The following is a 16,287-nucleotide window of genomic DNA, read 5'->3' as shown; positions in this document are numbered from 1 at the left end:
TCTTTACCTGAATGTAATCTGCTCTGAAAGGCAGAATATATATCAAATAAATTGAATTTTAAAAAACCTGAAAGTTAAATGCTAGTGCAGAAGTTTTCTTTAATGTACTCCCTCCAATTATTAAGTCAAATGTGATCGCATTATGATCATTGTTGCAAAGTGGCCCCATAGCTGTTACCCATTGCACCAAATTCCTGTATTCTGCTTAGGTGTAAGATAGCACCCCCTGTCGTCGTTCCTGGACCAGTTGCGCCATGAAGCAGTCCTTTATTTCATCTGGAAACTTTACCTCCCTAGTGTGTCCTGATGTGACATTTACCTGTTTCTTATGCATGGCTTATCTCCTTGTTTCAATTCATTTAATTTTCACCAGGAAGCTTCATGCACAATCTTTCTTTGCTCCTTCCCATCCTGCTTTTCATCAGGGAGCCATAATAAGGCCCCCTTACTTCACTGCTTACCATTCCAGGGAGACATCATGCCTGACCTCTCTTTCAGCTGGCTTTCATCAGGGAGAGCTGTTATTACTCAGAGGGCATGTAATATAAAGTTCAAGATGTAGCACTATGTCACTGTGCTCTTAGTCTGACCTTATTCAACAGCCACAGTCTGAGGAACACCCAGCAGCAGAAAGAACACAGCCTGAGCTTTGCATGCTCTTTTCCTGATGCAGCAACCGGGTGAGGCAGAAAGGGATTTTAATTGGCAAACACTGCAGGTGGAAGTCTCACACAGTGGCTTGCCTGACCCCCCACCCCTCTCCATGGCTTCGTTTATTACAGAAGCAGATCTATTGCCAGAGGGGCATTGCAAAGCAGCTGGCTTAGCCTATGGCAATGATGACATACTGCTATTCCCAGTCAACTGTAGAAGCAATGTTTAGAACTGCTCTGAAGGTTTTAATAAAATCCCAGGGGGGGTGCTGTGTGTGTGTGTGTACCAGCTCTGTCGTTAACTTTTAAACAATAACTTACTAACAATGCCCAGTGAGCAGCTATTACCATCAGACCAATTAACAATTACGCCCACTGGTGCTTATGTGGATTGCCATGAGGTAATTGCAGCAGCTTGTGCAATGGTGGCTTGCTGGGAATATGCTATAAATAAGAGATGGGGCGCAGACTCCTCCCCAGAGAGAGGTGCTGGGATCATAAGGGACTTGTATTGAGGGCCTGAAGTGTTTAGGCTGCTGGGCCCCTTGTCGAAGGGAATTCCCCCTTGCAATTGTGCAGAAGGCGTTGGCCCGGGCTTGATGCTATGAGAGAAAATGGCATGTTTACAGGCACACAGACGCACACACTTATCAGCTTGTTTGTCTCTTGGCATTGACACTGAATTATTTGCAATAAAACTATTTTTGCTTTTTTTTAGAGCCCCTTTCATCCAATCTGGGCTCCAGGATGCTTCACAGTTTCATACTTCAAAAGGAGGATGTGCAGCCACCATGGCCTGGCGGCACCAATTCTTTGCTTGCTGGGCCGTGTGAAAGCTTCCAAGGTGAAGGACCGCAAAGCACTGAAGGGCCTCTTTTCGGGCTCGCGAAACAGAATACAACGTTGATCTTCCAATCCTCTCAACAGGACCTATTGGAGCTTCCAGGCCCTACTAAGATTAGGCTTGAATGCACATGACACGTAGCCTTTAGCTACCTTTTTTTTTTTTTTATAAAAGGTGGTATATCAAGTCTAATAATATCATTTTATTTCTTCTCCCCTCAAGAATGTAGACTCTCCTCGCTATGCGACTTTACCCTCTCATTTCCCTTTTTTGCCTCTGCTGGGAGGCTGTTTTTTGCATCCCCCCATCTTTCTGTTGGAGCTGTCACACACCTCCTTGCCCCTCCCCATAAGGTCGGTCAGCAGCAGCTCAGTGTCAAGAGTTCCTGGATAAGAATTTGGCAGCACATCATTGGTCATACTCCCAGCCACCAGATTCCGGGCTACAGCCCTTGCAGCTGGTTCCTTGGGGCATAAGGGGAAGGGGAAGAGACTCAGAGGGGAGACTGAGTCCTTGCCAGGCTCTTTTGTTAGTTTTGTCAACTTACTGAAAACCATAGATTTCCTAGCGTGTAGACAGATGGACTCAGGACCAGTGGGTTATGCTCCCCTGCCAGCAGATGGCGATGGAGCAAGCTGACGTCACAGAATATATAACCCTGCAGTGACCCCAGCCTGCCAGTATTCTCCGTCTCCAGCACATGTGGTCATGCATCTCCCTATGGGGATTGCTTTGAGCTTTTTGAAAGGAGAAATTTGAAATTCTAAATTCATGAAAAGAAATTCCCACACTCCTGCGGTGATACCTAAAGGTCCCTCCCCCAGTTGGGAATTCCTGAGGTGATTTCCGTGGTCCCTCAGAGGTGGGCCTTGGTCCTGGGTTTCCCGGTGTGAACTTAGCTGCTAGTTCAGGCAGCGGGTGCAGGAGGCCGAGCACGGCGGTGACGGAAGATGCCCCCCCCCCCCCGCAGCCGGAGATCGTCTCTCTGTACTCAGCCGGTAAGCACTGAGCCCAGGTAAGATTTAAAAAATTTTTTTTTACCTGAATCAGAAACAGAGGAGTTTAAGGACTTCCTCTGGTCTCCGTGCTTGGTGCACCGTGCTGACATTCGTTCCCGCTCCCGTTGGGGCTGGGAAACTGGGCAGCCTGGCGGGATGGGCTAGGCCCTGCACTTAGGCTTTTTTCTTGCACACCGCGTGGTAGGCCGTGGCAGCCATTTTTGCTTGCTCCTGTGCATGCTCCGCTGCCCTCTATAGGCCGTCGGTGTGCACAGTGTGTCGGCTCTGCGCACACAATGTGCGCTTGGTTTTTGGGCGCGCTTTTTACACTTAACTTGGTGCACAGGTTGTGCGTGCGCCTTGTGCTTTTTTTCTAGGCGCATTTCATTTTTTAGCACAAGTCGTTCCGACGCACGTTTACCGCAGTGATGGCGCTGGTAAGCAAGAAGCCTAAGCGTCTTCCTGTCTGTGTGGCCTGTCATATTAGGGCTTCTCAGCCTGACCTGCCTTCTAACCTGTGTCAGCGCTGCTCAGAGCTCAGGGAGAGTTGTCTTCCTCGGATTTTGCTAAGCCTGGCTCTTCCCATTCTGATGAATGGTGGGTCACGGCCTTGAACAGGGGGGGATGTCAGATCTTGGTTCTCCCTTGACTGGCTCTTCTGCTGGCGAGGGCAGTTCTGTGGGACCTGCTACGGTTCTTTCGGGGCTTGGTCTGGACCCAGCTGGGTGGAATTATTTCAAGGCTTACAAGCCTTTCTCCAGGCGCAGTCCTCCGCTTCCCCCATTTCTGTCTGGTCGGACCCTCAGCTCCTGCCTCTTCCAGTCCTCTGCTTAAGTGCTGGGGCTCGCCTCAGCTCCCTGCGGGTGTTCCCAACAGGAATCCGGATAGCACTGATGATGAGGTTGATCCAGATTCCCTGGAAGATGGGGAAATTCCTCCAGGGCTGGAACCGTATCGGACCATGTTGCGGTTCTTTCATAGAGATGAACTGTCGGCCCCGATTTCCCAGACCTTGAAACAGCTGGGTGTGTCTGGTTTGGATGCTTTGTGTGAGCCGAGGAAGAATCCCATTTTGGTTTCCTTACATAAAGCCTCTTGTTTTTTTCCCTGTGATGGATGCCATCCAGGAATTGATTGATCTGGAATGGGATGCCCCAGAGGCAAAATTTAAAGGGGGTTGAACTTTGGAAGGCCTGTACCCCCTGGATCCAGCAGTGAGAGAGCGTTTGCGTTGCCTTAAGTGGACGACTATACCAGTAGAGGGAGGAGCGGCCTTGAAGGATGTACATGATAAAAGGATTGAGGCTATTCTTAAGCAAACCTTTGAGGCAGTGGCGATGAATTTACATAAGAACATAAGAAATGCCATACTGGGTCAGACCAAGGGTCCATCAAGCCCAGCATCCTGTTTCCAGCAGTGGCCAATCCAAGTCACAAGTACCTGGGCAAGTACCCAAACATTAGATAGATCCCAAGCTACTATTGCTTAATAATTATTGTAATAGCAGTTTAAGGATTTGTCCTCTAGGAACTTATCCAAACCTTTTTTAAATCCAGTTACACTAACTGCTGTAACCACATCCCCTGGCAATGAATTCCAGAGTTTAATTAATAATTTTTTTCGATTTGTTTTCAATGAGCTACTTGCTCATATAAAACAACTTCATGGAGTGTCCCCTAGTCCTTCTATTATCTGAGAGAGTAAATAACTGATTTACATTAACCTGTTCAAGTCCTTTCATGATTTTGTAAACCTCTATCATACCCCCCCCCCTCAGTAATCTCTTCTCCAAACTGAACAGCCCTAACTTCTTCAGCCTTTCCTCATAGGGGAGCTGTTCCATGCCCCTTATCATTTTGGTTGCCCTTCTTTGCACTTTCTCCATCGCAATTATATCTTTTTTGAGATGCGGCGACCAGAATTGTACACAGTATTCAAGGTGCAGTTTCACCATGAAGCGATACAGAGGCATTATGACATCCTCAGTTTTATTTGCCATTCCCTTCCTAATAATTCCTAACATTCTGTTTGCTTTTTTGACTGCCGCAGCACACTGAACCGACGATTTCAATGTATTATCCACTATGACGTCTAGATCTCTTTCCTGAGTGGCAACTCCTAAGATACAACCTAACGTGTAACTACAGAAAGGGTTATTCTTTCCTATATGCATCACTTTGCACTTGTCCACGTTAAATTTAATCTGCCATTTGGAAGCCCAATCTTCCAGTCTCGCAAGGTCCTCCTGCAATTCATCACAACCCGCTTAAGATTTAACTACTCTGCATAATTTTGTCATCCGCAAATTTGATCACCTCACTCATCGTACCACTTTCCAGATCATTTATGAATATATTAGAAAGCACCGGTCCAAGTACAGATCCCTGAGGCACTCCACTGTTTACCTTTTTCCACTGAGAAAATTGACCATTTAATCTTACTCTCTGTTTCCTGTCTTTTAACCACTTGCAGTCCACAAAAGGACATCTCCTCCTATCCCATGACTTTTTAGTTTTCTTAAAAGCCTCTCATGCGGGACTTTGTTGAACGCCTTCTGACAATCCAAATACACCACATCTACCGGTTCATCTTTGTCCAGATGTTTAGCACCCCTTCAAAAAAATGTAGGAGATTTGTGAGGCAAGACTTCCCTTGGGTAAATCCATGTAGGCTGTGTCCCATCAAACCATATCTAAATGTTTTGTGATTTTATTCTTTATAACAGCTTCCACGATTTTTTCTGGCACTGAAGTCAGGTTCACCGGTCTATAGTTTCCCAGATCACCCCTAGATCCCTTTTTCTGGAGGAGGAATAGCCTAGTGGTTAGAGCAGTGGGCTACAAACCAGGAGACTAGGGTTCTAGTCCTGCTGTTGCTCCTTGTGACCTTGGGCAAGTCACTTTACCCTCCATTGCCTCAGGTACAAACTTAGATTGTAAGCCCCCTGGGGATAGGAAAATACCTACAGTACCTGAATGTAAACCAATGTGATATCTCATCTCAGATCAAATGTCAGTATATAAAAAAACAAAAATAAATAAATACATATAGGAGTTACATTGGCCACCTTCCAGTCTTCAGGTACATCAAATGATTTTAGTGATAGGTTACAAATTTTTACTAATAGTTCTGAAATTTCATTTTTTAGTTCTTTCAGAACCCTGGGGTGTATACCATCTGGTCCAAGTGATTTACTTCTTTTCAGTTTGTCAGTCAGGCCTACCACATCTTCCAGGTTCACCGTGATTTGGTTCTGTTGATCTGAAACATCATCCATGAAAACCTTCTCCGGAACTGGTATCTCTCCAACATCCTCTTCAGTAAACACTGAAGCAAAGAAATTGTTTAATCTTTCCACAATGGCCTTATCTTCTCTAATTGCCCCTTTAACCCCTTGATCATCCAACAGTCCAATCGACTCCCTTGTAGGCTTTCTGCTTTGGATATATTTTTAAAAGTTTTTATTGTGAGTTTTTGCCTCTAAGGCCAACATCTTTTCAAATTCTCTCTTAGCCTGGCTTATCAATGTCTTACGTTTAACTTGCCAATGCTTATGCTTTATCTTATTTTCTTCTGATGGACCCTTCTTCCAATTTTTGAATGAAGATCTTTTGGTTAAAATAGCCTCTTTCACCTCACCTTTTAACCATGCCGGTAATCGTTTTACCTTCCTTCCACCTTTCTTAATGCATGGAATACATATGGACTGTGCTTCTAGGATGGCATTTTTAAACAATGTCCATGCCTGTTGCACACTTTTTACCTTTGTAGCTGCTCCTTTCAGTTTTTTTCTAAATATTTTTCTCATTTTATGAAAGTTTCCCTTTTGAAAGTTTAGCGCTAGAGCCGTGGATTTACATATTGTCCCCCTTTCAGTCATTAATTCAAATTTGATCATATTATGATCACTATTGCCAAGTGGCCCCACCACCGTTACCTCTCTCACCAAATCCTGCGCTCCACTGAGAATTAAATCTAAAATTGCTCCCTCTCTCGTCGGTTCCTGAACCAGTTGATCCATAAAACTGTCTATTATTCCATCTAAGAACTTTATGTCTCTAGCATGCCCTGATGTTTCACTTACCCAGTCAATATTGGGGTATTTGAAGTCCTGTTTGAAGGGGACCCCTACCTGCTTTTGGAATTATCCGACAATCTTGACAGTGGAGTTGACATTTTAAATGTCCATCAAATAAAATATTTGGATCCAATAAGTTATTCTGCACTTTTTGTGTTTGGGGTATTTGAAGTCTCCCATAATTACAGCAGTACCAGTTTGGTTAGCTTCCCTAATTTCTCTTAGCATTTCACTGTCTGTCTCACCATTTTGGCCAGGTGGAGTTTTTGGCGGCCCCTACGTTCCAAACCCTGCTTAGCCTTTCCTTACAGTTGTTGTCTTTGAAGACTGTGTTCTGCCTGTTGGATTTCTGAGCTGCAGTCTTGTCTTGCCGGGAGCCGTTCCTTTCGGGTGACTCCTGGGGCGTTACAGCTACGTACTGTTCCATCCTTCTTGCCTAAGGTAGTCTCAGACTTTCATTTGAGTTGGCTGAGGGGGGATATGGTGGAGGTCTTTAAAATCATGAGAGGTCTTGAACGAGTAGATGTAAATCGGTTATTTACACTTTCGTATAATAAAAGGACTAGGGGGCACTCCATGAAGTTAGCAAGAAGCACTTTTAAGACTAATCGGAGAAAATTCTTTTTCACTCCACACACAGTTGAGCTCTGGAATTTGTTGCCAGAGGATGTAGTTGGTGTAGCTGGGTTTAAAAAAGGTTTGGATAAGTTCTTGGAGGAGACGTCCATTAACTACTGTTAAGCAGGTTGACTTAGGGAATGGCCTCTGCTATTGCTGACATTGGTAGCATGGGATCTTCTTGGTGTTTGGGTACTAGCCAGGTTCTTGTAGCCTGGTTTGGCCTCTGTTGGAAATGGGATGCTGGGCTTGATGGACCCTTGGTCTGACCCAGCATGGCAATTTCTTATGTTCCATCTCCTTGCTATCCCTGAATAAGGTCAGGGATGTGGAAGAGTTTCGCTTTTTGCACTCCTTGGATGTTAGGCGGTATCTGGAGGTCTCTGAGACTTTTCGAAAGATGGATTGATGTTTGTTCAATGGCAGGAATAAGCAGGGCATTCCGGCTTTGCGGGCTACCATAGCTCGTTGGATTAAGGAGGTGGTCACGGCTGTTTATGTGGCTGCTGGAAAGCCATTGACTACTGAGGTTAGGGCTCATTCCACTAGGGCTCAGGCAGTGTCATGGGCGGAGGTTAGTCTGTTGTCTCCCATCGATATCTGCCGAGTTGAAATGTGGACCTCCTTACACACTATTTCCAGGTTTTATCCTCTGGATGTGCAGGCCCGGGAGGATGCAGCCTTCGCATGTGCGGTGTTGATTGGACCGCGGGCAGCCTCCCACCCTGTTGGGGAGTAGCTTTGGTACATCCCACTGGTTCCGAGTCCATCTGTCTACACGCTAGGAAATGGAGAAATTATTTATCTGATAATTTCGTTTTCCTTAGTGTTGACAGATGGTCTCAGCTTCCCTCCCTTTGTTCATCCAGTCCCTAGCTTAGGGTACCTAGAATCTTATGTGAGTTCAGTGTTTATGGTTGGTTGAGTTGAGTTCTGGTTATCTGTTTTTAATCAAGTTTTTTGCTAGTCTGTCCACAGTTGCTTTTGAAGAGGATACTGGCAGGCTGGGGTCACTGCAGGGTTATGTGTATTGTGACTTCAGCTTGCTCTGTCTCCATCTGCTGGCAGGGGAGCATAACCCACTGGTCCTGAGTCCATCTGTCTACACTAAGGAAAACAAAATTATCAGGAAAGCAATTTTTCCATTTTCCCCTCATAAGGAAGACTATTTTAGGATAAAAAAAAAATCCTTTTCATTATCTTAATTAGGTTTGTCCATGTCATGGGAGGAGGGGTGCAACACGGTACACTTTTGCATGCGGCACTTGTTACTGATACCACCTTAGCCCTGACAATAATTTTACTTACTCTATATTTGATTTGTCTGAAACCTGCTCATCCAGTAGACCTTGCAGATTCCAAGTGCTTAATATGCCCTTCCAGTGCAGACTCTCTGAGCCTCTGTTCTGTAATTTCCAGCTTGGATCTCCTTGGCTCGTTGGTTAAGTTCCTATTCCTGTGTGCCCTGTGGAATGATATCACAATGCAAAGCACAGGACATGTTCTCTTTTAAGCTAATGTCCCCCTGCCCTTACTACTGCTAAAGAAAACGTAGACAAATTGTCAGGGAGTAGATGAATGCTACAGCCAGCCGATTTTATACGATGAAGAATCTAGAAAAATCCAAGTATGATACTAGACAGACCGGATACACATAATAAACATCCCCAGATAAGAATTTTCAGGACATTTATTTGTTACAATAAACAGTTCCATAAAGTTTATTAATTCATGACAAGTGTCATGCTGGGTCAGACCAATGTTCCATTGACCCAGCATCCTGTTTCAAACTGGCCAATCGGGGTCGATTGGAAGAAATGCCCAGCAGATCCTAATGGAGGAGATCTAGTCCCTGTTCTTCGTGCCCAGCTCCCAGATGTAAGAGGTTGTGTTCCCCAAGCCTACCTGGTTAATAGTTGTTAATGGGCCTGGCCTCCTTTTTTTAAGCCAGGCTATATTACTAGGCTTGACCTCAAATTCTGCAGCTGACTGGAAAAATATGTTGTTAGCTGTGTTTTAAATCTGCTGTCAGTTTCACAGGGTGGGCAGTGTTAGGAGGGGGAAGGTTGATAGTTATTATCGTGGGTGTAGAAGACATGGGATGAGGATTGGTAGCCGGGGTAGGTTGATTTTATTACTATGGGTACAGAGGACATGGGATGAGGGAAGTAGGTTGATGGTTTTTATTCTGGATGTGGAAGACGTGATAAGGAATGCTAGGAGCGGGGCAGCTGACGGTTATTACTGTGGATGTACAGAACATGGGGTGAAGAATGACAGGAAGGGGCAAGTTAAAAAAAAATTGCCTACATAGTTAGGCTTTTCTCCTGATGCATCACTTTGCACTTGTCCACATTCAATTTCCTCTGCCGTTTATGTGTCCAGTTCCCTAGACTGTCAAAGTCCTCCTGCAGCTCCTCACAGTCCATTCCTGTTTGAACTGCTTTGAATAACTGTGTGTCATCTGAAGATCTGATCACCTCATTCCTTGCTCTCTTCCACATCACTGAATACAGTGAACAACAAGGGCCCCATTATTGATCCCCTGGGAGCATGCCACTATTTGCCTCGCTCTCCATTGGGAAAAACTGACCATTTAGTCTTACTACTTGTTTCCTTCCAATCCATGATAGGACATTGCCTCTTATTTCAGGAGCGTTTTAATTTCCTCAGGTGACTTTCATGGAGGACATTATTAAATGACTATTGGATGTTCCCTCCTCAAGGCTTGTTCACCTCGCTGAAACCAGGGAACATGCTTTCTTGACTACTATGGAACTCGCTCAGATTGGAAATAAGGTCTATCACCGATCAAAAATTCTTTAAGAAAGCTCTCAAAACGTATCTCTTTCAAAAGGCCGATGTAATAAGGGGTCGATGTAATAAGACCTGTGCTGAAATCCGGAACTGATTTTTCTGCACAGATTTTTTTGGCGTGTGCGACAAAAAGCCAGTGGCGGCGTGGGATGTAATAACGGCTGCGCATTCTAAGTAGATGCGCGCATAAAATCCGTGCACACCAAACATATACGCCATAATGCATGCAGTAATGTGTGCTAATGGCCCTGTGTAGTAAAACGCGCAGACATCCATGCAGAAACCCAGGCAGACACCCGTCGGCGTGTGAACACTTGCAATTGATTCTTGGGGCAAAAGCCTTTCTCTTTCAAACAAAATTAATAAATTAGTGGTCCAGAAGTTGATGTAAAAGTGGGTAGAGCAATATCTAACCCCTTCATAATCGGATTTTGACCGCTGGCCAGAGGATGTGGTGAAAACTATTAATGTAACTGTGTTTAAAAAACGTTTGGACAAGTTCCTGGAGGAAAAGTCCATAAACCATTATTAAGGTAGATCGCAGAAATACACTGCTTATTCTTGGAATAAGTAGCTTGGAATCTATCTACCCCTTGCGATCCTGCCAAGTACTTGTGATCTGGATTGGCCACTGTTGGAAATAGGATACTGGGCTTGATGGACCTTTGGTCTGACCCAGTATAGCAAGACTTATGTTCTTATGTTCTAAGAAGATCATAATTATAGAAGAAACTTGTCCAGATTTCTTAGGGTAAAAGTGTTTAACTTATTTCAGTTTCTTGGCACCAAATGTTCTATTCAACAGAAATTCCTTAGTGTTCATATCTGGCCTGAGTAAGATAATATAACACTTTGGCAAGAATATGCAGGCCATTAATCCAGCACTTGAAGACAAGATGGCAAAGACCTCGACAGCCACCATGTGTTTGCCATGGGTGCTCAGGTACGCTGGGATGAAGGACAGCCAAACACTAACAAAGACCAGCATGCTGAAAGTGATGAATTTGGCCTCATTGAAGCTGTCAGGGAGCTTCCTGGACAGAAAGGCTACTACCAAACTCACAGTGGCCAGGAACCCCATGTATCCCAACATACACCAGAAGGCTGCGGTCGAACCTTCGTTGCATTCAACAATTATTAAACCTATCTGGAAGTTTATGTTTTTGTGTAAGAAAGGAGGTGATGTAGATAGCCAAATCGCACAGATGACAACTTGAACAGACGTGGAGGTGATAACAATAGAGTTAGCCAGCTGAGGTCCTACCCAGCGCTTCAGGCTACTGTTGGGCTTGGTGGCGTTGAACGCGATGACCACCATGATGGTCTTTGCCAAGATGCAAGAAACACAAAGAGCAAAAATGATGCCGAAAGCCACTTGCCTAACTAAGCATGTCACATCCTTTGGGTGGCCAATGAAGATGAGTGAGCAGAGGCCACAGAGGACTAAGGAGATCAGCAGAAGAAAGCTGAGCTCCCAGTTGTTGGCTCTGATGATGGGGGTGTGCCGGTACTTGATGAAAATCACCAGAATGACAGCTGGGATCACAGCTGTGACCACAGATGTCACTGCCAGTATGGTACCTAAAGGTTCTTTGTAAGAGAGGAACTCTATCAATTTATTGACACATTTCTCCTTTCTTTCATTTGGCCAGTAGTCTTCAGGGCACTTCCAGCACTCAGTGGAGTCTGTGGATAGAGAATTTTAGAGAGTCATTAGTTAATTATAAATGAAAAGAAGCTACAGTTGATATTAAGGAGTACATTTTCATCAATGTGCCCAATTTGCAGAGTTACACATGGAGTTCCAAGCATAATAAATATGAACAAGTTGATGTTGTCGATAAGGTTTCCTTCCTATTGGGTCCACTTTTTAAAAACTGGGTAATCTAACCTTAACAGTTCCTCAGCAGCTAGGTTTTTGGCTGAAAATTCCCTTAGAGGGTTTTTTTCCCTGAATTAGTGGAAATCAAGTCAAAATAAATACATAATCTAGGTGGACAAAATTTGCTTATTTGGATTCAGGCTTGCTCTTCTCCTGCTCAGACTTAACTAGGTGACTTGACCGGCTCTTGCCGAAAATCAGCAGAAACCAGTTAAATCTCATCACCCTGCCTTTGATTTTTAACTGATTAAATCTATGCACCTTGCATGTATAGGAATAATAATACTTATTTTTCTAGCGCTACTGGACATATACAATGCTGTACAATGGTGATAATTATGGAGGTACAATAAATTCCCTGCCCAAAAGGAGTGCCTATTAATGCTATGGAGGGTGAAGTGATTATCCCAATGTCAGAAGGAAACAGAAGCAGAATTTGAACCCTGGCTTCCCCGGGTCTCAGCCAACAGTTCTTATCTCTAGGTCACATCCTCCTCTGCATACTGGGCTGGATAGTTCTGCACGTAAATGATCTGCTGCTTATGGGGTCGATGCAATAAAAGTGCACGGTACAACGGGCGCGTGTGTTGAGCGCCCGTTATACCGCATACCGCATCACTGGCCCTGGGTGCCCAATGCGGTATGCAAATTAGTGGCTGTGAAAAAAGGACACGCTAAGGACAAATTGTGTGTCCCTAGCGCTCAAAAGCACCGGGTTTCCTGGAGACGTGGCTGTGGGCGGGTTAGGGAAACGGATGCTCAATACAAGCATCCGATTTATCCCGCCACAGATAACTCACACGCACAAAATACATGCACACTTGCCCACCTGTGGACTCCTCCCTGGGTGTCTTCCTTCTTCAGCCCTATGTAAGGGCTCTGTGCTCATTCAGTCGTTGCCTTGGCAAGGGGTTAGTCCTCCTAGGACTCCACATCTCCTGCTCCTGCCTGGCATTTCTTGTCATCTTGGGATCCCTTATCGTTATTGTTTCCGCTCTCTGTGAAGTCTTGATGATCTGTTTCAGTCCTGATGTTCCATTCCATTCCTGATGTTCTGTTCCATTCCTGATGTTCTGTTCCATTCCTGATGTTCTGTTCCATTCCTGATGTTCCGTTCCATTCCTGATGTTCCGTTCCAGTCCTGATGTTCCGTTCCAGTCTTGATGTCTTCTTCGTCCAGCGTCTCTAGATGTCCTCTTTGTTCTACATCTTCAGATGTCTCCAGCTCCACGCGTCCCGTCCCTGCATGGTCCGCGACCAGCCCAGCTGGGTTGTGTAGGGCACGCAGTGGTCCAGTGGTCCACGACCATCCTGGCTGGGGTGTGTAGGATGCTCAGTGGGATAGCTTCTCCAAGTTCCTTCTGACCATGACCGTGTTCCTGATATTCTTGACCTCCTCCTAGATGTCTTCTTCTGATTGACAGCGCAAGCCTCTGGGACCTTCTTCTAGCTTCAGGTTCCAGCCTCGGTTCTGATCTGTCTCCGAGTTCTGCACAACGAGCCTTGGAGCCAGGGGTTCTGCTCTGGATTCTGATCCTGTCCGGGCCTTCGGAGTCCTTGCACCTGCTTCAACCCTTGCTTCTGTCCTCACGAATGAACTCTTCTTCTAACCTGTCCGTAGCGTGGTCCGTGTCTGGCCTTAGCTGGCTGTGGAGGGTGCGCTTCGGTGCAGGCCCAGAGTCTTCGTCTCCTGTGTTCCAGTTCCAAGTCCTCGTCTCGTCTGACTTCAGTTCCAAGTCCTCGTCTTGTCAGAGTCTTCATCTCTCCAGTGCCAGATGTCTCCGTTTGCCCTTGACCTCTGTCCGGGCTGCCACTTCATGCTGTTACCCAGCGGCAGGTCCGAAAGGGCTTGGAGTGGTCGGAGGACCACTCAGAGACCACCATTGCATTGGTGACCTCCACAGGGCGTGCAGGTCCGGTGGAGGGTCAGGGCCTCCAGAGCTCTCCGTCAGCCCAGATGGGACTCGTCTCACCGCAAGGGCACACACATCTCGTCCCGCAATGGGGAGCGACCCCTAGCACTCCCTTCCATCACAGCGCAACACCATATACATCCACAAAAAAAGAAAAAGCATATGTGATAAAATACATTACTGTGTAATATAGTGAGGCATGTGTGATTAATTATTGTTTTTCTTCAAAAAAACTTTCTAAAGTCTATTGGTTTCCTGCCTCTCACTTTTTCTTTCTTGTGATTACTATTATGGATTTTAAATGCAAAATGTGGATTCTATCAACCGACTGTGTTTCTATCCAGTTAAGAGCAATTTCCATAGCAGCAAGTGCCTCTGTTATTTTCGGTGGAGGGGGACATTCATCATTTTCATCACCATTGCCATCGCATGACACTATGTCAGCCTGGGACTGTTGGTTTAAGGCATTTGCTGTGATAACCTCGTCAGAGAGGCATTCATATGTTGGGCATTCATCATCAATATGTATCCATTCTTCCAAGTCATGGCTCTTGGAGAGTGCAAGTAACTCCTCATACACAGCATCGGCCCTTTCTATATCTTCTCAGGCAAATCTCTCAAACTCTTCCTTTTCATCATCATTTGAAGAAATGTCTTCTGGAATCTCTTCTTTTGGACGAGACACAAAGGCCCTACGCAATCCTTGCTCCCAGCACTTTTTGACGGTTGAGGACAAGATGGTCCCCCATGCCCTTTCTGCCAGGTCAAACACATTAGCTATGGTAAGCTTCTTGAGGCATTCTGTGATCGGAACCTCTACCTCAATGATTCTCTTGATGAGATTTTTTCTGTTGTGCATCTTGAAGGTTGATATGATGCCCTGGTCCAGTGGTTGGATCTTAGAGGTTGTATTCTTCGGCAGATAGCTGACTTTAATCTTGCCTTCATGGCTTACCAAGTTGTCCGCAGGAGGATGTGCTGGGTAGTTGTCTAATAGCAAAAGTGCTTTTGTGTCTAAATTCTTCTTTTTCAAGTGACACCACATGTATAGTACAAAATGTTTATGGAATCATTCTTCAAAAATCTCTCCAGTCATCCAAGCGTTTTTATTGTGGCGATACCAAAACACCAATGTTTCCATGTTTTTGTGATGGAAACATCTGGGAGACCTTGATTTTCCAATACACAATGGTTTCACTTTGTGCTTGCTAGTTTTATTGACACAAAAAACAATGTCAGTCTATCTTTCATTGCTTTAAATCCTTGTGCTTTTTGATCATCGGACTTACAAGCAAGAGTGTGGTCTGGTAACATTCTGTAGCAAAGTCTTGTCTTGTCACAGTTATATAGTTGTTCTGGTGCATAGCCGCCTATGTTTGATAATAATTTTTAATTTTGGTGGATACTCATCAGCAGCTTCGGCGTTAGTGAGTCGAATTTCATCTGAAACTGCAAACTTGTGAACTCTATGATATTTCTTCCATCTAGTAAGCCAGCCCTTACTTGCTTTGAATTCTTTTTTTTCATCTGTGAAAATTCCACGTTTGTTGTTTGTGTCTCTTTAATTTTTCAGCCTGCCTCCTGATGATTTCTCCAGAGATAGGTGTTCCTTCCGCACATTCTTGGGTAAACCACGTGAACATGGCTTTATCCAGTGGGCTGTCAATTGCGTTTTTTAAACATTTTCGCTTAAGTCCTTCATCTGCATCAAAATCACTGGTTGCTTGTCGCAGCAAAGCTTCTTCTTTTATCCAGCCTCTTAAAGTGGATTCACTCATTCCCATCTGTCGACACAAATCTAACTGCCTTTTTCCAGTTCTGAGTAAGTCAAGGGCAACCAGCTTTTCCTGTATTGACCATGCTTTTCTTTTCATTTTCTGGGAACCTTCCATTAATGTCAGGTGACTGAGCTGGTGCAAGCAGTCTTCAGACAGGAACTAAAGTTTTTGCATGCTTTCACTGACACAGGTTTATATAGAACCTAGATTTCACACAGGAGAAAACGATTGAAAGCTTGGGGCCAGATTTCCAAAAGCATTTACTCGAGCAAAACTGTTTTTTTGCTCGAGTAAATACACTTTACTCAAGTAAGTGGGCTTTTCAAAATTGCTACAATATATGCCATTGAATTGTCCATAGGATTTACTCAAGTTAGTGCACTTTACTCGAGTAAATAGCTTTTGAAAATTGCTACGATAGTATGTCACATTTACATGCATAACTCCTTTGAAAATGATCCCCTAAAGGCGTAAAGGCAGAATGCCAAAATTGGGGTCCAATCAGTTACCGCGTTGTAAGCGATATCGCGTTCTATCGGGTCCCAAGTGTATTTGTTGGATTCTTTTCTAAGAAATGAGTGAGATGGGACCATCCGAGTAGAAGAACAATGCCAGATAAGTATGGTTTCAATATTTCCCCCTGACGAAGGATAGTGCCGAAACATCAGCTGACGTCAGGGTTGTCGCAGTTTTATATTGTTTGAT

The 16,287-nt window shown here is 44.7% G+C and overlaps 1 protein-coding gene across 1 annotated transcript in view; it reads right to left on the bottom strand.

Annotated features, from left to right (window-relative positions):
* Window positions 1-10,775: 10,775 nt before the first annotated feature.
* LOC115080281 (extracellular calcium-sensing receptor-like) overlaps window positions 10,776-16,287 on the bottom strand; it is a 29,800-nt gene continuing 24,288 nt past the window's right edge. The window contains exon 6 of the mRNA XM_029584432.1: window positions 10,776-11,695. Within this exon, the coding sequence (XP_029440292.1) occupies window positions 10,776-11,695 (920 nt within the window). The remainder of the gene's footprint in view (window positions 11,696-16,287) is intronic.

The sequence above is a fragment of the Rhinatrema bivittatum genome, chromosome 19, assembly GCF_901001135.1.
Source record: "Rhinatrema bivittatum chromosome 19, aRhiBiv1.1, whole genome shotgun sequence".
NCBI lineage: Eukaryota > Metazoa > Chordata > Amphibia > Gymnophiona > Rhinatrematidae > Rhinatrema > Rhinatrema bivittatum.
Note: the sequence above shows the minus strand (reverse complement) of the source record. Positions and strands in the feature narration are given on the sequence as shown.